General features: G+C 38.1%; 1 protein-coding gene across 6 annotated transcripts in view; it reads right to left on the bottom strand.

The window, feature by feature from the left end:
- Positions 1–7,768: 7,768 nt before the first annotated feature.
- The window catches only part of ORC5 (origin recognition complex subunit 5), a 75,196-nt gene continuing 57,981 nt past the window's right edge, over positions 7,769–24,983 (bottom strand). For 5 of the 6 annotated variants that reach the window (XM_017811569.1, XM_017811570.1, XM_017811568.1 and 2 more), the window contains 2 exons: positions 11,864–11,976; positions 7,769–8,322 (listed from right to left, as the gene is read on the bottom strand). In XM_017811569.1, coding sequence (XP_017667058.1) covers positions 8,277–8,322; positions 11,864–11,976 — 159 coding nt within the window. In that variant the 3' untranslated portion in view covers positions 7,769–8,276. Of the gene's footprint in view, positions 8,323–11,863; positions 11,977–13,862; positions 14,006–24,983 lie in introns of those variants that run through there. The other variant, XM_017811574.1, reaches the window with a different exon arrangement.

Genomic DNA, 24,983 nt, shown 5'->3' with positions numbered 1-24,983 from the left:
AGCATGTGTGCTGTATTTTTTTGGCTTCTAAACAGCAGAGTAAATGTACATCAAATTGAGAGGTGTTGTATAATATATGAAAAGACATTTTGATCCGTGCAGCAAAATGAAAACTTGGAATAAAGTTTTACTATACATAATTTTATGTGCTTGTACAGAGAATCTGTAATGCTACTAAGGAACATTCACTCTTCCTATAATAAGTGAGGGGGTTTTAAGCATGAGAAACCTTTTAAGCCAATAAATACCTAAAATATGGAGATTAAAACCAGCATTGGAATACACGTAGTAGCCAAACAAAATCATCACATTTGTGCTTAACAACTGCAGTATTCAGCAAACCCTGTGTTTTCTCTAGAAATACTTTGCTTTAAATTCCATATTTTCTTTTGCCACATTTCTCACTTAAAAGCCTGCATGAGCTTTTGTACTGTTGCCAGGCTTATTTTTTGTTTATATACAGGTTCTTGCCATGGAGATATGTCCCCGACATGAAGGCATCCAGTATAGGAAATGACATGCAATGCCTTATTCTTCTAGTTTAATTAATGCTCTGACAACTTGGCAATAAGGCTACAGTGAAGAAAAGGTCTCTGCAGGGAACCGCAGGTTTTGAGCAATAAGAAAGCTGTCAAAATTTTACTATATATCTATAGTAACATATCGAACATCCAAAGATTTCTGGAAGGCATCTGTAGAAAAGAATTCAGAAGAAAAAAGGTTAGCATAAAAATGATGTTCCTTAACCTACTAAAAATAAAAGAATGACTTTCTCAGCAGCCGGAGTTGGAACTGGGTAAGCAGCCTATGCTGACTTACCCGTTTCATGCAAAAAGAAATTCCAGTTTTTAATGAGCGAGGACTGTTTGACACAAACAGTAAAAAGGATTAGCCTGATCCCTGTTGAGACTGGTTCTCTTATGTGATTTAAACAAGCTGAATGAAGAGTAGATCTGTTCCACACAGTAATCCATGTAACCACTCTAGATCTCTGTGACCAAATCCGTACGCCCAGGTCTTCTGCTCCAAAATTCTTGTCCTTCTTAGCTGAAAGCAGAACAGCAGTGGCTTGGCACAAGGGCAGGAAAATGTGTCCTCTCTCTCTCTCTCTCCCCTCTGACTGGTTCAATATTTTGAGGAGCATCAAACATAACATCCCCAAAGGAAACTCCCAACAGCTCTCAAGGCAGCCTGCAGGCACAGACTTTGGATCATCAGAAACCTGTGGCGATCCATGTCCTACTGAAGAGTATCATTTGATATTCATGATCTTACTGTGCTCTATCACGATCCTCACTTTCTCAGGAAAGGAAATTGAGAAGGAAACAGCAGACCAAACTCAGTATCACCTGACATCCTCCACTATCTCCATATCTCTTTGGCTGTGAACATGAAGAGATAGTGCTGTCTTTTCTGATGGATGAGCTATTCTTCAGCTAGTGACGGAGAACAGCTGCCCATGGTCACACACGTAATTGCCTTCCACACCAAAAATTCATGTTGTACCCTCCGAGAAAAATATAAACCAGCCACATATTTATGTATCACTCTGAAATTGGGATTTTTGAATCCTGTAGTGTGAAGGCTTCCAAGTCATATGAAAGCTTATAGCTGTCACACGCTACCCAATACATAGCAGTTTCAATTTGCAGTCTAATCCCCTGCTTCCCCATTTTTTATTTTAGCAAAAAGATTAATTTATTTCTGCAAATACATCTCAAATGAATCAGTCTACTCAGGGGTCTGACTTCCAAAGACGAAGGTGTGGATGGTGAACAACAGAGGTATTGCTGAGGACAAAACTTTGCAGAAAGTGACTATTTGCACAACCATCATATTTGCTTTTCCTAGAATCAGACAAACTCCTGAAATTAGATGAGATTTTGTTTAAAGGATTCTAAGTCACTAGAAAGCAACATGCTCAGTATAAACACGCCTCAAATGAGAGCTCCAGATACGTTCTGTCTTGCCTGAAGTGAAGAGCAGCATGGAAGAAGCCATTTAAGGTTCCTGTATATGCCCCAACCCCAGGCTAAGTCAAGTGAAAGAGACCATGCTGACAGAAGAGGAAGCTCCTCTCCCCGGGAGGCAGGAGCTACAGGTTTGTTTACATGGAGAAACCATGTACTTGTCTTCAGTTGTTCTTCTCATTTTCCCTGAAATCCCCAAATCTCAACATGACGCTGTTCTCAGAAGTTTGAACAGGACTCCCAGCTATTTGTTGTTTCTAATGATTTGCATCCTTAAGAAATAATCAAAAATGGCACAGAAAATGTAAATGTGAGGAAATGGGATGGGTGTTCATTCAGCCATGCAGCTGGAATTCAGGAACTGCTGTAATTGCACGCGAGTAACATCATTTGCCTCCCTTGTAGATACTTTGCTTATTCACATCACATCTTTCTTTTTCAGGGTTGGTTGTTGCTGAAGTTCCTCCACCTTGCAAAAAGAAACAACTGCTCTCTGCTGTTGATGTCAGGCCTGGGATACTGAGTTGCTTGGAGATGGCTACACCAGGGCTGGCATCCAGGACAGCATCACAGACAGAGCAGGGCACTTGCTTCCCCATGCGAACTGCTGGGCCAGGTGGGAACTCTCAGTGCACTGGATGCAATGGGGGAGGAAGAAAAAACAGGAGCTGGGACTGTACTGATGGAAATGGGGGAAAAAGAAAAACAGCACCTATAAATATTGTAAAAACTCCTTGACTTAAGAGAAACAATGAAAACAGCAAGAATATAATCACGGCTTTTGCCACCAGAGTGGTAAAGAACTTCCTCTCAATCACTGCCTCTTGGGTACGTTCTTCTTTTGCTGAATTTTGTAGAAACATGCTCTCTCATCTAGCAAGGTTGCCTTAACAAAAGGTTACGTACCTTACTCTTGGCTATTCTTCCAACTATTCTCTGACTCCCAGGATTTAGGAAGTGCCTGTGTGAAAGTCCTCATTACCTATGTGAAGACATAGGAAGTGCTCAGCTGCTGAACTACCAATATACCGGCTCCAGGAAAGCCTGATAGCAAAGCTCTATTTCCCAGCCCTACCAGTCCTATTTTATTCCTCTGAACTCAACTATCTGAACAAAGTACATGAAATAATGAGCAGCACATATTTCCCTGAGCAAGAACTGAATGCAGAAAAGAAACTATTTGCATATTAGAAATCCTGTTCTGTAGAAAATCTGTATGTGCCAGGAAAATGGAACATATGTGCTGAATGAATTTAGGCAAAGCTGCACCTTCAATGTGCTGCTTATGAAAAATCACATTTACTACACCAGTCTGACACTGACATGAGCTTTTCATCAGCATTTCATCAAAATCAAACAAATATGAAGAACACCAAGAACAAGACAACAATACAGCATTAATGGTTCAACATACTTCAGCAGGATGTGGAAAAGGACCTTGCTGAAGCTGAACACCTGCCCTCAAGTACCCAACAGATCCCTCTGCGAATATTCAAACAAGTAATGGCAGGACAGAGGACAGTAGGTGCCAACAGGTTACTTGAACAATGCACATGTGCACCACGGGGGGACAGGCAGCCCACAGCAGCCTTCCTGCTCTGCTTGCTTGTGGGAGATCCCTTAGGAGGTGTCAGGCCCCGGAGCTGGCTGTGCTCGTGGCACAGTTCTCTGCAAGAACTATTTCAAAAAATAACGCAGAATTGTAGCAGGAGGGTACAGGACAAAAATAGAATACAGAAGTCTGGTAGAGTTCTGGATACTTCAAAACATCAGAGTTTGATGGAGTTGCCCAGCTGCCTACCCGAACAGTAGGCAGTGAACATGTATTTTCTTCCAGTACTTTGCTGCCTGGTGGTGGTAACTCCCTTGGAAGAGTTGTATGACAAATCCTTTTCGGCAACTGCAACACACCAATGGAAATGATTTGTAACCAAACAAAGTACCTGTCTGTTCAAAACCAGTGTTTGAACGAAATGAAAGGAAGAGTTAGGGATAGTTCTGCTGCTTTGGAAAAGTGGGGTATTGGCATTCACTTGGTTCAACTTAAACAGCATGGAAATATCACTGGCCACAGGCTGCTTGACAGTCTTTATCTTACTTTAATACCTTACTTCTAAGCTTCTTGATATCAGACACCTGGGTACTTGGTTATTCAAATATATGGCTGATACATTGCTAATGTCCAATAACAAGCAGTATGATGTTTTTCAACTTTCTGTTCTAGCAAAGACATTGCCATTGAGCAGTTGCTTTTTAAAGACAACCCCAAAACCAGTTTTCAGGCAAATGTCATGATAAGGGTTGTACTTCTGCAGTTTCAACTCTGCTGGCTCACACAAAAAATTTCTGTATTGTTTTCAGATTTATTTTTTTAAATGGTTTCAATACACATGCACAAAAATAAAAAAATCAAAAAGTAAAATTGAGCTCATTCCATGTTACCTTTATCTGAGTGTTGTACTATTCATATGAATCTGCCTGTTCAGAGCAAAAGACATCACATGCTGAGATAAAAAACACATTTTTTGTTATTAATCTCCCATTCAATTTTCTAGTGGAGCCATTCCAGTATCTACAAACACATAAAAATTTGTATTGTCTACGATTAGACTTGCTAATCAAGCTGTACCTTTATCCCAATGCATATTTACCAGCAATGATAAGGCACTTTTGTAAGTTATGCCATTCTGTCATTGGGAAAACTGGAGAAGTTACTTCACCTCAGGAAGCATTTACTCCCGGGTGGAATAAGTGTTCTGTTCCACACCTATCTGGTCTGACTAGAACACACAGTATGCCAACTCCAGGCAACTCCTGAAGAATCTGCTGTTTCTCTCTTCCCTGCCATCTCTGTCAATACAAGTGCAGAGGGAATATCTAATCCTGAGATACTCAGCTGTGTACATTTTGCTCATAGGTCACAAACATGTAAGCATCTCCTACGTTCCTACCAGGAATCCTGCCCTTCACACTAGTCTCCAGGCATGGCTGGCTGTTCCAGTTATGAGAGGAAAGCAAAGCACCTGAATGGTCTTGGCAAAAGTACTGGAAAAATTTAGCCAATGATAAAAACAAATGTATTCTCACGTGGTGTATAAAAGTATCAGAACTCAGAAGGTACTCAAATAACCAATTTATTTCTTTAAATCATCCCAAAACAGACCCAATAGTTACAGGGATTGTTATGGTAGAAGCAGCAGGTTCAGGGAGAACCAGAGTAAGACAAATCACTGTCAAAAAGAGTAAATCTCCTGCTGTATTACATGTGGATGCAGCCTTGCAAGCCTTTTTAAAATATAAAATCTCCATCTTGTGTATGAAAATGCAGCTGTTGATGAAGTCAGAGCTATTCAAGGGCACTAATTTCTTTGCAACTGATGATAGCTGCACTTTCTCCATTACTTTCTCCTTGTAAGAACAAGCCCCTGCTCCTGCTGATCAGCCATTGGAGACAGGCACTAAGTAATATAAGTCTGTAATTTTTACAGTATTATAAAGCTTTGCAATTCACAAATAATAAAAAAATTCTCAGGAATTTTAAAATACATACTGCAGCACTAAAGTCTTGAAGGATTTCTGGTTAGCTCAACAACTGTCTTGCTCTGCATCATTTGCACAGTTCTTAAAACCACCTGTAGGAGGGATGAAATCCTGGCCCAGGAGAGGTTAAAGCGGGCCACACCTCATCCATGAAAGTGGGATCTCAGAACAGAGTATTGCTAGGGTATCTAGTAAGAAACTCAGCAGTAATTTATAAACTCATTGACATGGCTATATAGAAATATTCCAGTTTGTCAGAATAAATCCTACTATTCATCATCAGCATAGTTATAGCCTACATCAATCATCTGCACTTCAGTCACCTTGTTCATTCTCATACTCTGCTGATTCAGCTTTAATTTTATATCACTCATATGAGCCTTTCACAAAGGTCACAAAAGTGCCTTCAGTGTAAGGAGAGCGGTTCTGTCTAATGGCTCCTCAGTTACTACTCCTTCTCTAGTTAATGTCATTTCAGTCAAATTAACTACATTCCACAAAAATTAGTATCCTCATCCTTTGAATTTACACTGGAAATAATCATCAATACTCATCAGGCTAGTATAGGAGACACCAGATTGAAAAAACAGCAGCAGAAACAAGTTTTCTCACTACTTATTTTCTAAGACCCTTATTTCATGTCTTTAATTTGTGCTTCAAACTTGGAGCTAAGGAGTTTTGAGGTCTGGTCTGCTTTGTGGGAGTGATTGGTGTTTACTGAAAAAGAAATGTTAGTGACTCAAGTTTTGTAGCACTTAACAAATTGGTATCAGTCCCATCATGTTTCATATATCAAATTCTAATCCAGATCAGAAATTACAAAATCCTAGGATGTACTGCTGTTGTTTTTCATGGACTAGTTTACATATGAACACTTCAAAACTTCTTTCCTCTCCAACTTGCAGCCCTAGGTAGCCATATAGGAGATTCACAAGAGCTGAGCCCAACACTACCTCCAAGACGAAAAAAGACTGTGAAGTTTAGCCCAAAGTTCACCTTATGGACATTTTAATAAGTAAAAACAAAAGCAGGTAGTAAACGTTTTTGAAACAGGTTATGTATTTGTATCTCAGCACTTCAGTAAGTGTGACAAATGTTGCCACCTCATGGACAGGTGCAGGGTTTGATTCAGCTCAGCGGTAGGAAGGAAAACAGATCACGGAGATGACTCATTGCTGCCCTTTCACACTCTCCTGAGGGAGGAAGCCAGAGCTTGGCTAGAAGGATGCTTTTGTCACTTAGATTCACCTGGAACTCAAATCATTTGGGTCTGAATCCAGAAGTATGGCTACACATCCACAACAGAGAAAAAAAATAAGCATACCCCCCCAAACAAACAACAAAACTACAAAAACAAACAAAAAACTAACCACCCCCCCCCAAAAACCCACAAGCAAAAAAACACACCAACCAAAAAAACCAAAGGAAAATAAACAAGAAAGAGAAAAGGCTACACATGTTCAGAGTATTTGACCATCGCCAATATCAGAGCAAAGGGGCAGAAAGACTGATGACTTTTCCTTGGAAAAAACCATAATATTCAACATAGGACCTGGCACAGTCTTCTACTGTCAAACACTGAAAGGTGAGCATTCAAAAGTAAAACATCTGAGTAACAGGCTGTGGGACCTGGAGTTTTCAAGAGGGTGACAAAAGTCTTCAGACTCATGAAGAGCATAATCCTCAACTGGACTAGGGGATTTTAATGCTCTGTAAGTTGGGAATCTTTTACTTGTAACCTGTAATTGTACTGTATTCCATCACGTATTTCCAAAGCTAAAGTTTTATGTTATAGTACCACATTGATGATTTACTGTTCCACCTCTTTTGGGGAACTGCTGCAGAAATACTCTGTCACCTGTTGCATTTCTCCCTTTCTGATAAAAAGGCAGCTGTGCCATCCTCCTTTACAGGGCAGAGATTGTTATAAAAGCCATTACACAGTGTGTATCAAAGTACGTTCATTCCAAACAGCACTATAATTAGCACTTTATATAACTGGATGAGCATAAAAGGACTATAAAATGCTGAAGCAAAAATAAAACATTTCAAGTTTGACATAGGGATAGAACTTTAAGAATCAAGGATTTTTTTTTAAATAGAGCTTTTTAAAAATAGATTCATAGTCAACATTTATGAATGGTCTGAAAAAAGACAGTATGGTGTCTAATTGGGAGTTTCCTATCATCGTGATCTCCATGTAACAGTGTAACAGTCTGCCTACATACTACTGAAGAGAAAGAAGAATTTGTACCAGCTTGATTTTTAAATATGTTCTTATGTTTATTATACTTTGCTACTCCACTCTCCTAAAATGGTGGCCTCAGGAAAAGCTGCTTTGGCAGGCAATTGCAAAGATTCCTGTGGAGAGGAAGTGAAAAGACTGGGCATACAAACAACGGCTGCTGCCATGTTCAAAGCACTGGGGAGAGTTCATAGAGCAAAATGCAGTCCTAAGTAAATGGGTTTCAGGCAATTTCAGTGTTAAGATAACATCATTAAGAGTAGAACAGATTGTGCTCAAACCCCGCTGTTTATAATTAACACATTGCTTCCAAATACTCCAGGGTCCCTGGTAAATAGTCCTCTGCTCAGATCCACCCAGACCAATCAGAGTATTTTCATCAGGTTCCATGCTGGGCCAGCACCTGTTTGGACAAATCCAAAAGAGCCAAAATACTCTTCTTTCTGGCCAGCTAAGTAGAGAGATGAACACAGCTTGCCTTAGTCATTGTCACAGTGTCCATATGGCTGTGAAGCTTGTTTTCACAAGAAATCGTACAAGTACTTTATTATGTCGAAGTTCACGGTCCTATAAACAAAAACACAGTATATTAGAGCAATCATCTTAACCGTGCTAAGACTTTAACCTGTTTGGAGACAACACACGAGGGACATTCTACACGATCAAAACCAAGCAATATCCCCAAAAGAAATGCAAGCAAGGATTAATGAATTTTTAACTTCCATCATCATTTACAGTACCTCTCTTCTGATTATTTAAACTTTGTAATATTCTTAGAAGGAAAGAAAGCAACTTCCTAGGAAAAAGTGAAAGATTCTTATTTCAGTCATTAGCAGTAAAAATATATCTAAGTTAGTAAGATTATACTTTCATACAGTTAACTTGATACTCTAGTTGGTGATGCAAAGCAGCAACCTTTTATGCTACTGAATGTTTTGTTCATCTCCAAACCACCTGTTTTAGCATTTACTATGTAACTCCTTCATCTGTACTCATTTGCAGTCTGCGTTCTTTCAGTCTTGACAGTAGTTGACCCATGTTCATAGCTAAATTTGAAAAATCCAAGAATGTCACTCAATGAGATAGAAGATTTTAATGTACACTTTTGTACTTTAATGGCAGGCAAAATGAAACAGCAGTAGAATAAAACATATAATTATTTTTTTTGTCTCTAAACTCATTCTTCTATACAATCTAACACTCAGACTTTGGGGTTTACTATTTGAATAAATAATGGAAATTACTGCATATAAAGACGAGTATAAAAGTTTTTTTTTTTAAGGATTCAATGATGTAAAAATAACAGCTAACAATGCAAAGTGAGATTAACTAGCTGAATGTCTTATTTGTTAGACTACAATCATTTAATATTCTCTGTTCACGCATCAGCCTGTAACCCACTTTTCGAAAAAGTTTTTGTAAAACATCATATTGGACAGAGAAAAAGTTTAGAAATCCCCAAGATACATAACAGGAAATACTGTGTTGGAGTCTATTTAATAATCCAGTGACAAATTTAAAGAAATAAACTACCACTGTTAGACTTACATGTCATTTTGTCACTCAAAAACGTGCTTTAGTTACAAGGCTTTCCACAGAAACAAAATCATACAAATCATAACAAATGCTGACCTTATCAACCTAATGAAACACAACTGTCCTGTCATAACAACTGGGTTTATTACAGACTCTCTGAAAAGATCCACTACATTCAACAAACACTAAAAGAGCCCTACGTCAGCTAGTGAAAATCCATCAACTTGTGTTTAAAATTCTTAAAACAGAAATTAAAGATTTCTAACAAAGAGAAGTCCAACTTTACCTTCAGCTAAATGTTTAACTACTATGTGGTAGAAAGCATGGAAATATGTCCACAAAGGTAGAGTATATGCAATAGAATAGAGCCAGACGTGAAGTTCTGTGGTACTGAAGAAAGAGACTGTACCCTGTCTGCAGTTATCACACTAAAAGCTGCCAGCAAAAGACAAGTTTTTTACTCTTTTCCAAAAACAGGCGGCTTTTTTTAATGCAAACTTCACTTTTGCTTATAAAATACAGAAAATGAAATGACAATCTGAACAGCTTGAATGGGGGTGGGGAGGGAAAGAGCATCTTTTTCTGTCCCACCCTTTGCACTCTCCAGCCTTCCATTAGAAAATACGCTGGAGTAGCAAGGTTGAGATGGTAACAAGGCTGAGGTATCTGAAGATTTTATTGACTAATAAACTTATTTTAGCGTTCTTACAGTAACAGAGAAAGAGGAATCAGAAAATGGGCTGCTTACTCGATGTATATTTTGGTTGAAATTGCAAAGTAGTTCTTCTCTCCAACAAATACAATGTCTCCTATGGGTGGTTAAAATCTACAGTCTAATCTGCAGCTCCAAGACTATAGCACAGAGAGAAAAAGAAATTTCTTAAAAGTACAGAAGCTCATGCCTTCACTCCACTGAGAGAAGAGGGAAGCCCATTTATCTGAGTTCATGAAATCTTGTCTTTTTACAGATTATCCTCCTTAAAGATTTAAAAAATACTGCGGGCTGAAAAATGTATTTTAATAAAACGTGTAATAAAGGAATAAAGCGAGATAAAAAAGGGAGGAAACAGGTGAAAAGCAGAACAAGGCAACTTCAAATCCATCAGGTCATTTGAACGGCCCTATCCATGCAGCACAGAAACACCACAAACTACTTGGAGGGGGAGAAAAACAGAACTGCTTTCTTCCTCATAACACGTAGGAAAAGTCAGTTTGGACATACATACGGGTATATACATATATATACACATACACACACATCTGATCTAAAGGAAAGCAAGCCAAAGCACTATACCATGCACAGAGGGTTGAAGTGATAGCGCCTTTGACAACTACTTTCTCCCATAAGCATGAGGGGCATAGCACAAGTTTTGGTCCTGTTTTCTGGCCATCTCTACCTTCCAGCAACTCTAATGGAGTCAGTGAAACTTCTAAGGATGTTAAAGTCGCAAGGAGAGGGCTGTCATTCCAGGTATCTTTATTCAAGGATACATACAATGTATAACTGTATGCACAATGATCCATGTTGCTGAGCAGATGGATCTTGGTACCAGGGGGAGCTTTTCCAGGGTACCGTTCACAAGAGACTTTATTGCTGGGACTAGCAAACTGACATAGCGAAGCCATTGAGGTCCTGGCAGTGTGGTCCAGCCAGACCTGACCCAGACAAAGTTTCGTTCTATGGCCTGTACAATTGAAAATTGAAATTAGTGTATCTGTTGCATTTACTGACAAGGCTATGGACATGTAATAGCTCAGGAGAGCAACATGTGCACTGAGGTTATAGCACACGGTCTACACCACAGGTCCTCTGAAATCCCACATTACAGAGAAGAGTTGGCCTTGAGAACGTTTCTCCTCTGACACGTCATTTCTGGGCTCTGTTCTGGCTAGACTGTCTATCCAACACTTTCTAACAAGTTGGCTTCAGCAACAGGTGTGAGGTAATGCTGGTGGCATCTGATAAATATGAGACATAGGCCTGATTGTTGCCCTTGTATTGCATCTACTTCTGTCTGCAGATTATCGACATCTCTCCTGATGGACCTGGAGCTGTTCTCAGACTTCAAGACTGAAGGCTCTGAATCAACAAAGCCACTGACGTACCTACATTCATTTACTGAATTGACTTGTATCAATTACAGATCACACAAGACAGACTATGTGGAAGAATTCTTATAATCTATGCAGTTTTTATATCATATGTGCGACAGACATTGTTAAGAACAAAATATAATTTCAGATTCAAATACCATAATGTGCCTTTTGGTAATAAAATGGACTGACATTTTAGAGCAGTATTTTCACATGAAGTCCCTGACCTTTATTAAGCACAAAGACAGTATGTTACTGTAACAGATACTGCCACTGTAACACAAATCTTTTTCAAAATAGGATTGGACTATACTTACCTCAACTTCTCATAAATAAGACAACTCAGTCATTAATTCTTAGAAAACATCTATGTATTTCTATTCTGGTCTGCAAAGAGCTAGAGGCTGAGCAAATACTTGGTTTGAAGTCTCTATTCACATCAGCACATACAACAGTAAATGAACTGTAATAGGCTCACCGGGCAACAGCTCTGATGAAGTCCAGAGACACAGTACATTTGTATCGTGGTCCTTCAAGCTGGTCGTTCTGGCCAACCATGGATAACAGCTGGAGAGTCACAAGAGAGGTGATCTGTGAACAAGAGAAACTAGTAACATTAGTCAATTTTGTTAACATGAACAGCAGTGGTCAACTTGGGTTTTTTTGTTGTTGGGGTTTTTGTGGTTTTTTGGTTTTTTTGTTTTGTTTGGTTTTGGTTCTTAGGTGCTCGCTGATCTTCACATAGTTCTACAGCTTGCAAACCCAGGGATGTATATGAATTTTTCCATTACATTTACAGTACAAGAAGTGAGAGACACAGTCTAAACCCTCTATCCTTCGTATCAAGAAGAATTCTGATCAGAGGAACAGGAATTATAGGCATGAGTTGAACGTTTTTCAAGTCTCTGCCTGACACCCAGGAGAGACTTGGATTTTCTTTCCTTTATACCCAAAGACCTCCTCTTGAACTTTCACAATCAAAGCTGGATATTCCTGTGCCAGCTCACAGCACATTTTGAACAGATGGATGTATCACTCTACTCCAGACAAAAAAGAATTTGAAGGTTGGAAAGGAAAGGCTGGAAGATTATGTACTTAAAAAGAGCAGGGCCTGAGTTGGGAGAAATTTGCCTACAAACATACATAGAGTCTCTTGACAAAGCCATTGATTATTTTACCAAAATAGCAATGTACCAGAATAATTTTCCCTATCTTTGTTCTTCCAAATGATGACTGCAGTATCACTGAAGTGCAGTTGTGGGATGTCACCACTGACTACAGCCAGCCCACTCTGACTCAGTTAGGAAAAAATGCTGTAGTGATTCCATTGTCTCCCTACCTCCTCCCAGCTCCCAGATAAAAGAAAGAGGTAAAACTCAGAAAATTTTTTCCTGGCCTTTGCAATAGGTGGCACTGACAATTCAGGGCAACAAGGTTACAATCTGTGACAAACTGGTGTCTGACCACAGGTCTCATTTTTAAAAAACCAGCCAACCATGACCCACTTCTGTGTAATGATAATAGCACAGTAAGGAATTTCTCAAGAATAAATATATGAGGAAAGAGAGTGTCAGTTCAAACCTTCAAGGAAGCACATTGCTATAAAAAGCATCAGCAAGTTCTCACTGGTATCAATTAAAAAAAATAATCCTAACTCAGTAGTAACCTCACTCTTTTGCTGAAAATATACGTGGTCTTCAAATTTGTGACAGTACTTGCAGGAGGTAGGAATAATTACTGAGGTTTCTCTTTAAGTGGACATAATAGAAGAAATTGACACCTACCTGAGGAGAACAGAAAAAAATACGGTCACTAAGAAAGAGGCAATTTTTGTAACAGCCTGTGCTTAACTTTTTTTTATGTGGCATAAGGTAACAATAGTTTGATGCCATCATTCTGCAAAGTCTTTGCAGTTTGGTCTACACACACAGCTTTGCATGCTGGTCTACACACAGTCACAAAGACAAATTCCATTTACTTAATTTAGATGATTTATGAAATTTTAGCATTGACAGCATTTAAGAAAATTGAACTCAGTATATGGTAAATGGCTCAAAATCCAGTTCATTAATCACTTTGAATGTATCACTGAATTGGTATAAACCTCAAACTTAATATATGTTTATTTTCTTAAAATACTCATGAGTTTGAGAGCACATTCTTCATTCAACAAAGTCCTTATTCAGTCAGTGAAGAAGCATTATGAAGTAATCTGCTGTAACAATTGCTGATTTACAACCTAGTGCACCAATACTGGCAAATCCCTTCTCCAATACACACTTGCAGCTGACTCTACCTTCAGAGATCACCAATGAAGGAATGGCAGCAGGCTCCTAAAAGCTGCCAATGACCACAGCAAAAGTCTGGACAGTGTGGAGCTGGACCCATCTCAGTTTTATGTGGTATGTAAAAGACTCAATATACAATATTACTAGACATGAGACTATTGATCATCAAAGTAACACAAACTTACTTACCAAACTGCAACCTTTTACTAATTTCTTTCACAATACTTTGCTTAATAAAATGTCATCACAGAGAAGCAAGTGATGAAACAGCGAGTCCTGACCCTGAGATCACTTAAAAAGACAGCAGTAGAGAGAACTGTCGTTTTCAATTCCTGCAGGCAAGAAACAGTTTTATATCTAAGGGGAGTAAATAGGGACCAGCTTTCTTACAGACAGTCAAATGTTAGAAGGTAAAATACCTAACTCATTAGTTTTTGGAGTAGAATTCAAGACATAGTTACAGATGTCTAGCCCATACATGGAGAAAGGCAGAGATTGCCAAAGGACAAGTCCAAAAGCCTTCCTGCTGAGGGGGCCGCAGCCTGGAGCTTCGTCTGCACAGCTTTTTCAATGGGTTCAGGGGGAATCAAAAAGAGCAAGGGAGTTCTATCATCCCAAAACAATGACTTCATTTTTTTCTGCTTTATACAATATAGCAGGACTGCCCTGCTGCTGAGTCAGCCACAGAAATGGACAAGACACCTATTTTGTGCAATAAATTGATTTGTTAGAAGAAAAGATTCAACTGTGGTAGATGTGGGAGTATTAAGTTCCTCAAATATCTTGTGCTGAACCTATCTGTCTAGACCCCATAAATTAAAAATTACTGTCTCCACCAAATGGTTAAGAAGTCTTCTAGGACACAGAAGGTTCAAATCCCTCCTGACAGAAGAGGTTTGAGCGCCTCTTTGCTGAATGTCTGACAGCTATCTTGGTGGGGGGCAGAGGAAGGAGAAGAAAAAGCTGTGTATGGTATTAAATCATCACCAGATCTAACTTGCATTCTAACTGCTTCTGAAGCTGAGCTATTTTGCATAAAATTGCAATCATAGAGTCTCTCTCTGCCTACTTAGGGCATTCACCTGGCAAAGCAGGATACAGTGGAATGAACTGGGTTTAAGACAGTGTATTTCCAGCAAAATTATAGAGCTCACCTATAACTTAAGCATTGAAAAACCTTACTACTTCAAAAGTTCAAGTGTTGTAGAACTTCAGAGGCAATATGCTCTTAAATTAAGACACATCAAAAGTTTGAAAGACAGATGGGAAAAGTATGAATGCAACGCCAAACTAATTGCATGTCTTAGCCAAAAATACCCCTCTACTTTTCAAATCTTTTTTTTTTCCTTTTCTTTCTTCCTTTTTTTTTTTTTTTTAATACCATGGGTACAGTGGCTCCATTTCATGATCACAAAAGCTTAGGAAAAAACATCTGGCAAGAGCAGACTAGAAACAAGCCAGAAAAACTGTGTGGCATAAAAAAGAATATTTATTGAGAATCTTTTGAAAAAAAGAAATTACAGTTGGGAGGAATATTCTAGAGTTACTTGTGAATTTACTTAAATTGGAAATGATTTAATATTAGCAAAAATTAGTAAGTAAATGAAATATTCTAGAGGAATAACAAGAAAACTGAAAAAAAAATATTACTGATCTGAAAGATACAAAGGAACAGGTTTCACCACTATGTTTAAAAATAAGTCATGGCAGAGCTTGGTTTGAAATACATTTGAGTGAGAAACCTGCTGCTGAGATCTTGGATCCAAGGTGAGAATAATCATAAAAGCACAGTGGAGAGGTGCTGCCAGGAGACAACGATTGCTCAGATTGCTTCTGGAGATGCACTGGTCAAACATGGACATTGAAACCTCTGGAAAAACACAAGCAACCCACAAGCCATCCTTAAAGGCGGCTTTTCCCCCTATCAGCCTGGACTAACAGATGGGCCTTGCATCATTCCCCAAGCAGGCACAAAGACCGGCTTTGTGAGCACATGGCTCACAGAAGTGAGAAGGATTCCAGAAGCAGTGTCTGTCTGTTGAGAAAGGCCATGCTCTTCCTGAGGACATCACAGGAAGCAAGAAAACATTCTGTGAGGTGCAAAACATGAGCAGAATTAGAACCCAAAATACAGGGAAACACATGGTTAGTTTGGGTGAGCAATGACAGACTATCACAGGAAAGAGTCTGGACAAAGTGTGGGACACACCTCAAATCCATAAGATAAAACTAAACAGAGAAAAGAATACTGACTATTTCGGGTGGAGGGGGAAGGTGATTCCTCAGAGATGTGACTGAAAACTCACCAAGTGGTACATTTTAAACTGAACTAGAAAAATATTAGTGAAAGACACTAGAAGGAACAATTTCAAACTGGCAGAAATATACTAGATGATCTGCAAGGTATTTTTCATCTCCACAGTCTATAATCTTGAATTATCTTGCCCAAGACGCATTAATTCTAACTCTTTAGTCTGGCTTACTTTCACCCACAGATTCTGAACCTCAAAAAACGTATCAAGAAACTAAGACCTTACCTTATTCAGCACCATCAGACAAGGGTACTATATTTTTTCACAGTCCTATTAATTTTATGCACAGCTTCGTGCTTTGCAGCACCATCATCCCATGGCTCTCAGAGCAAAGGTGCAGCTCACTGCACTTCTTCGAAACCTACCACTGCCAAGAGTCACATTCGTGCACATGCTAAAGCCACTGCTATGCAACAAGGCACTTTGAAAACCAGATGCCACTTACAAAACACATTTCAGTTGAAATAACTGTGCAGTAGTCTCCTGGAGCTAAATTCAATGATGCTAGTACAAATCATGTGAGCATAAAAAAAACCTGCTCAAAATTATTTCAATCAAAATTATAGCTAGAGTATGCTCAGTATGTCAGCCTCATTCCAAAAGCTCATACAGAAAGGTAGCCATAGAATATTGCAACTATATATGTTTAAGCCAGTAACTGTTTTCATAAAAATTATTAAAAATAAATTAACACCTTTCTGAATGCTTGTAAAAAAAATCAGGTTTTGATACTGAATTTTGTTTTGCACAAGGCTTTTAATCATGAAAAAATACAACAGAAGGGACATCCCTCCAGATTACCCACAGCCTTCCAGTGTGCAATTAAAGCATTCATCACCACATGCCTCAGCTAGATATTTTACCTTTTTCTCAGCTTAAAGTAATCTAACTCTTTTTTTTTAAACTATATTGTGAACGCAGTCAAAATGTTTTTAACAGAACCACCCACAGAGTGGGGTATCCCAGACCCAGCCTCAAGTGCTGCTCCACAGACAGCACTCTGTGCCCCTCACTTTTGTAACACTCACATAGGTGGCTGTACAGGATGCTACAGGGCAGTGACCCACCCTGCTTTGCAAGCAATTTCTTTTATGAATGTTTGCATTTGGTATCTTTCTTTGTCCCAGATTAGTTACTTTTCCATGTTTCTGTCACAGAAGTATTATTTCATAATTTTGTGTTCACTCTCCAAGACCTTGATTTCATTTCACTCATGGCAAACCTATGGGATTTACACATTTAAACAAGTGACTCCATTGGTTTTTTCAAAGTTTCATCATAGTGGTGGCTCAGTCATTTATTGAGACAGCCAAAACTTCCCTTAGTCTCTAAAAGACAATCCCTCTGTATTAAGAAGAAAGGTTTATTTACCCTCAAGTACATCACCTTGAATTTCACACTGTTAAACCCACTCAGTTTGTATCATTCTCACTACTTTCAAGATACTTCTTGTGTCTCTACAGAACAGAAAAGTTTAATAAGCCCAAAGCATATAACATTGAATTGTACTGTAAAATTCCTTCAGTTTTTACTCTACAGGTCATTACAGTCATTCTCATATGGTATTTTCTCCACTGTATTATCAGTGTTCATCACCTCCAGCTTTTTCTACTTAGTCTTACTTTTTGTGTCCTATTTACACAAAATAATATTTGACATGAAACACTGCCAATTTCATACCCTTGTTCAAGGGATAAATGCGCACCTTTGGTTTTTCCTTTTCCCCTCCTCCTTTTCTGCACCACTCCCCTCTCTCCTGTCTTTTAGACCACAGAACACCATTCTGCACACTAGAAGCTGCCTTACTTATAGCATATTCTCCTGCAATTGGCTTCCTTGTGGCTTTTCTCTTGAATCTCAATAAAGCAAATGTATTTCCCCTACTTCAAGGAGACAATTCTTACCCTTGCTCTATTCATATTTTAGAATACTTTCTCTCAATTAGCCGCCTGTCTTCTAGGGTTTTTTTGTTCAGTGACTCTGACTAGCTGCAAATCTTGGCTCATCAGCACAGCATCCTTTCACTTTTCCTCTATACTTTCTCATTATCTCTACTCCTCTACTCATCTTCTCTTCCCGAACTCACTGTTTTCCAAAAAAAACCCCAAACTAAATCACAACGTAATTTTTTAAAATGGGAACACTGAATCAAGATCCAGGAATCATCCCAGGACACTAAAAATGCAATTTAAAAATGCAAACAAGAAACCCAGAAGGAAGTATTCTTCATCCAAATTAGTACCTAATCTGTGACACACTTTGCCACTGACAACTCAGTGTGGTGGTACACAGTTTTATGGAATTAAGACAGCCACTGCTCACATTCATGGAAGGAAACACAACCATAGGCTGCTGAACACAAAGAACATCATCTCCCTGAAACACATTTAGCCACAGGTAAAAAGAAGTTGTAACATATATCAGACTATGCTCATCCTCTGCTCTCTGGTCTTATACTTTTCCTGCATGTTTGGTATTACTTGGAAATAGTCAGACAGTTTTACTCTCTAAGAAGTAAAACAGTGGGTAACCCCATTTTTGGTCTGACTTAATGAGGTTGTTGCGATGCATTCATCAAAAAAAAAAGTATATCATCTGCACCTTCTACTTCCTAGCACCGTGTTTCTCCTTTAACCTTCTCCTGTGCCTCTGCAAAGGCTCTCTATTAATTACTGTATTCTCTCCATACCCTGAAGTCTTTTTAAAAAAACCAAAAACCCACATGATGAAAATCCAGCTTCCCCTGCCATCCTTCTGAAAAGCTTCATGATATCTCAAAAGTATATGCACAGATTACCCCTGCCCACTTCATTGTTACAGTAACATCACTTTTTAAAAGCAGTTCAATAATACATTCATTTGGGAACTATTATTAAAGAATATTTCAAAGTGTTAATGAATTTGCTTTCTCTTCATTATTTTTATTCAATATAGAAATTAGAAAAAAGCTACTTTTTTTTTTCTCTCAGCACATCTACTTCAGCATTAATCAATTTGCCTAATAAGAAAAAGGAAAATAAAAGGCAATTCACAACACTTTACTCTCTGTCTCGCTCTGCTCATCAACTTTAAAAAAAAAACATAAAAAACTCTATAGAGTGATGCATGGATAAATCAGTACTTCTGAGTCAATTCCCTCACTTTGAGGATCAATAAAGTACTTCATAAAGGCATGAAAGGCATGATACAAATTTGCTTGATGTGGTGTTTTCTGTAAGGATCAAAGTATTTTCTGTACCCGAGGATTATTTGGAAATATTTTCAGAAATTTGTTAAGAGCCCGGAACTGATGACAGGAGTTAATTTTGATAAGCAAAAGAAGGTTTGAATGTATTCACAATATGTTGAAGATGCATCTCATGTGCTCCATAACAACCTGGGAACACAACAACTCCTGAGTAGGAGGACTACTGATTTAGGTTATAGACAGATAATTCAGAAGTACTGCCCTTTCTAGTCCATACTTCAAAACCTGAGCAACTGAAGATGGTAACAGATGGCCAAAGAAACACTTGGGGAATGATGTTTACAGCTAATTTGATTACTTAAGTCAGGTAGCTTCACAAAGTGGACACCAGACAAAGGCTGGCTATTTTTCAAGGCACAGGCACTAGCCAACGCAAGTATCCTTCTGCCATCCCCTCGTTCATTTCTGCATCAGAGGTCTCAGGTTCCAAAAGGGTTTTTTTAGATAAGGAAGGCAACACAAAGACTGTTTTCCAGAAGCAAACCTTGGTGCAACTGACCAAGCATATAACCTTAATTCCCCAAATCTAGAAATTTTTCACCTGTTTCCCCCCCCCTTCACTTATAACATTTCTGTCCCACAATGGCACCATTTCTAGATATTGCAAGACAAGTTCTATAAAGAACAGGAGAAAATTTTTAATGCTATCTCAGTATAGAAAGGTGTACATACCAGCCTTCTACTGCTATATGAAGGAGTTCTGTTTGTAAATATAGTTTTTCATTAAAAAATAATTAAAGCAATTAGGATTTCAAAACTGTCCTGAGGATAAAAAATCCGTCCTTTGTATATGCCAAGAGCAGAAATAATGAAATTAAAAGATTTCTCATAATCAGATGTTTGGGAATATGTTCTAGGTCTAAACTACCTTGCTTCTCCAAAAAAGAAACAGATTTTCAATGTGTCTTAACTACAGTTTATTTTTGGACGATTATGATAATTAAGCGTTTAAAGAGTATTGATCCAACTCTTACATAAAAGCCCAAGATATTAAGAATATTTTAATTAAAATAACCACCCCAGGAAAATTTGACCCAAATATTCCCAAAATACAAAACTCAGACATTTCAACCAAAAGAACAGACAAATGGTAAATACACTGTAGTCTCAAGTGAGAGTCTGCTCCAAAAAACGACAATTTAAATTTATTTTGTGTCTTGAGATTGTTAAAACAAATCTTTACAGATTCTCCACAGTACCATGCTGCATTTCAACTACTCACTACATGCATTGCAGAAGACTGCAATCAACTCCACATTCACTCTGACTACATAAACTCCGCAAATTTTAGTGGTTCTATAACAGAAATAAATAGTAACAAAACCAAAAATAGAAACAACTTGTATCAATCATTAAAGTATGTAAGTACATCATACTGGTACAAAACAAAGATCTCTCCTAGTCCAGTGTGCTGTCTCTTGAAAGGACTGGCAAAGAATGCTTCGGAAAGGGTATAATAAAATTGTAAGCAAGAAAAATTTCCCAGCATACTGGGTCCTAGTAATCTTAATTTCAGGGACTTAATAAAATCATTCACACATATGGATCTGACCTGTTGAAACAATACATTTCATACTGTTGTTGTACTGTCAAACTGGAACTAAAAAAGATTGTTAAATTGTGACATTACTGCACCCATCAACACATCAGAGGAGAAATTTATTATTATGTGGCTGCACACCAAGATATTAAAAACAACACTGCCTAGCTCTCAGCAAGAGCTGTATATATGGCATTGAGTCATACCAGTTGCCATCATACCATTATGCCATCAAACAGGAGAGATAAAAAAATCCCTAAACACCTGATTTACTTTTATATAAAACAGTAATTAGAATTTTATTTGATAAGCGATGGACAAACCAACAGCTACAAACAAAGCTCTTGTACAATAGCAACTGAGAGGAAGAGTTACACTTCTGTTCAAACTCTTCCCTAACGAAATCAGGACATATAAGTTTAACATCTTCCCATATCTTTGTTTACAGGTACCCTTGAGCAGAACAGACAAAACACCAAGGATGAATGCAAATTCCAGTTCCAGGTTGGCCAACTGTCCCCATGCAGCACAAGGGAAGAGAGGACTCTGCAAAGTCACTCTCCTCAGCAGCAGGAAATGGGTAGATCTGGAATCTCCCTTCCCTGAGCATGGCAGGAAACCAAACAGACTCAAGAAGAATATTCTGTTCTCAATCAGTAAATCTACAGCATTTTGTTCCAGAAGCAAGGGAAAGACGGGATGAAGACTGTCACTCCTCTAGCTTCTTGAAAACAAATAAAACAAACTCTACTGTAATAGCAACTCTACTGTAATAGCACAAGGCTGATAGTTGTAATCTACAGTAAGACATGTTCTTTTCATTAAAAAATGTGTATTATAAGTTTAGATATGCTACAATAGAGGCTAAAAATTTATAGCACCCATTTTTGCTAGTCTTTCTACAGAAAGCAAAGCTTTCAGCCATCCATGAGAAGCCATGAAATATTAAAAATTTAGATTCAATGACCCGTTAAATACGTTAGATGCAACTGAAAAAGCTATTTATAGATATCTTTATATCTCTGCATAGATATGCCACAAAATGGTCAAAACTACCAGTTTTCCATCTCTTATTCAGTTATATTTGGCTTTATCAGATAAAGCACATGAAATATCATCTGTCAGCATGAAACATCATCTGTCAGCAATTAACTGTAAATCAAAAAACTGTGTTCTTCAAACACAACACTTGTTTTTTTATGCAGTTTCCATCACCCTTTAACACAACCATGAAATTCTGCTAGTTATGCCATGTATCACTTGCTTTTCTAAGGTGGAAAAAAACAGTTTTTGACACTTGTGTTTGGCAAGCACGTGTGTTGGGTAAAAAAGTTACAGCCAACCAAGGCAGCCAATGAACTAGTGAACCAGCGTGCTGCCACAGCCACCAACACTGCTGGTCAATGAATCCGACAAACAATATGTGGGAAGCAAATACCTGCAAAAGAGATGCATTTCTTAGTAATGGTACACAGCCAATTAGCATTTCTCCTGCCTTCACAGCATCTGAGGATAACTGTGGACATCAGGAAAAACTTCACTGAAAAGGTGGTTAAACATTGGAACAGGCTGCCCATGGAGGTGGAGGAATCAACATCCCTGTAAGCATTCAAGAAACAACTGGACATGGCACTTGGGGCTATGGTTTAGTTGCCATGGTGATGTTCAGTCAAAGGTTGGCCTTGATGATTTTGAAGGTCTTTTCCAACCTGAATGATTCAGTGATTCTAAAAGCATAAAGGAACCTCCACAAAGTGTCCTATTTTAGTTTCAGTGGAATACAGCGCAGTCAAGAAACATAATTTCTCAGGTTTCTGTGGCTAATAAACTTATTAATTTTTGCAGTTAATAGTTGTGATAGCCACTCTATTTTTTGGATAATCATTGTGTCAAGACTTTTCAGTAATATTCAGTAATTATAAATCTGATTTTTTTAAATACTAAAATTAAATCACTGCAAAAGGCTTAATCCCCCAGAAGTACTGTACTGATTACCAAACTCTGAAAAATCCATAGACGGGATCAATAGAAAGGTATGAAAAACCTAGAAAGAATCAAACAACCAATGAAGTTTTTTGATCTCAACAGATGAAAAACAGTCACTTCATACTAATACAGCTAGTGCCTACTGTAGTGAGAAAATACAGGAGAAAACCAAAACTGAACAAAGAGAGAGAAGCAGCTGATGAAAAGCTATTTATCATTCTAATCAACTGTGTTATATCCTAAACATTTCTTCACACCTCCTTGGAGGCTTTTCACATAAGCTTTACATAACCTGTAAGCAGCTCACATGGTTGTCTTCTGGAATCTCTTCAGTAAGCAGAAACAGAAGTATTGCTCAAGGATATTGTAAAATGTCCATAGTAGAATCTGCATTGCAGTCAATAAATGTTAAATAAAAGGTATCAGAGAACCAACTGGTCACCAAGTGTTGCTATCAGTCTGCTATTCCTCAGTAAGAGAAGCGCAAGCAGCAGAGACCAAAATGTTGTGTAGGGTATGCTCTGGTGGTGAACACTTCCCCTGGGAAGTCCCTCTCAGCCACTGAAGACTCAGACCTGCTTTTTAAGAAGTTCTCAACACATCTTGTCCAAGACCACACATTAAGACAGGCAAGATGGTTACTGCCAGGAGCTGGTTATTGGATCAGGACATACAGACTATTCCTTTGAGCTGCCTAGCACTGTGCACCCTCTCCATGGCTGGGTTCAATTTAACTACCAGGTCCTGCACATCCTGTCCTGCCGAAGCACTACATACTGTTAAAACTTGACCAATTTTAACTGCAAAGAGCACCAAAACTTCATAATCTCTTTTAAGCCTATAACTGCATTTCTAAGACACAACTCTGCATTAAAAGAAAAAAAAAAAAACAGACTCCCCTCCCAAAAAACCCCACAAAGATTCATACAAAGACTTTTCTGACTCTAAAACTCTTCTCATTTATTTTATAACAGAGAAACTGTGCAATATAAATGCTACCATGGTAACAACTCACTTTATTGAACAAGAGAGAAAATAATTATCCCAAACCTGCATATCATGCAAGCACATGCAGTAAATTTAGTGCTGCCCTTTTTTCCCCTTGCTATTTTTCTTCTTGCAAAGAGAAATAGGTTTTGAATTTATACCTTATAGCAAGCCAGGCATCATTTTGCCTGTCCCTCCCACTTCTTTGTATATTTTACACCTCTTGAGTGCATGATGTGAAGGACCCAGTTACTTAGAAAAAGAAAAAGGGATTAATGAATCAGAAATGCTCTTCCCCCTCCTGAGTTAAGTACAGAAGACTCCTATGTAAATGCTTCACGCATTTAAAAAAAATGAAGCCCTAAGGCAAGCACAGCACATGCTTAGTATTCACTCAGTATACTTAAACAGGAACCCTTAGTTTATAGTAAACCAAAAGTTATTCATCTCCAAACATAAATTAAACCTGATTTTACTGTTCTGTCCAAATATTCCTTGTGATATTATGTTTGTGAACATATATTTATGTNCAATATTTTCAGAAGAACTGCATGGATTTAGCCATACAAATCCAATTAATCTCAATAGAACTTGTATGGCTAAATCCCTGTGCTCAGCTTTGACATTTTAGAAGCAGTGGGGGAGGTTTTTTAAGTACTGAATATGTATTATACAAAACTCAGTTTTCTCAAAGAGAAATAAAATAGCATGTAGATACTTACAGATATCAACAAACATTTATTTCTGTCAAGAAAATCACATTCTTAGCAAAGCAGGCAATGATTTCCACAAAACTGTTTTACAAAAAATAACAGTATTATCCTGCAGCCTATGAGATAAAACTAATCACATGTACATATTAGTTGGATAAATTATTCTTATTTTACCTCCAGTTTTGATCTTTTTACTTCATTTGCAGCGCATCTGCCTCTCTGATATAAAATGTTAAAGAATGAATTTAATCCAGTGTTCACAGTTGGAGGATGTGTTTGAGATGCATAAAATTCATGTTTTTAAAAGATCACTTTAAAGAAGTGACTTAGAAGTGCTGTTTAGAGAGACGACCTTATTTGCAACAGACCTTTCTCACTTTTTTTAGTTTATTTACGGTCCTAAACAACTTAAAGAGTAGAAACTACTCTCAACCAATTTCAGCAAAAAAGAATGCAGTTAATTTTGGCTATCTTTTAGGAGATTTCTTCAGGTACTAGAAACAATTTATGTGTACACACATTCAT

The sequence above is a fragment of the Lepidothrix coronata genome, unplaced genomic scaffold (genome assembly GCF_001604755.1).
Source record: "Lepidothrix coronata isolate B3197 unplaced genomic scaffold, Lepidothrix_coronata-1.0 Scaffold32, whole genome shotgun sequence".
NCBI classification, from domain to species: domain Eukaryota; kingdom Metazoa; phylum Chordata; class Aves; order Passeriformes; family Pipridae; genus Lepidothrix; species Lepidothrix coronata.
Note: the sequence above shows the minus strand (reverse complement) of the source record. Positions and strands in the feature narration are given on the sequence as shown.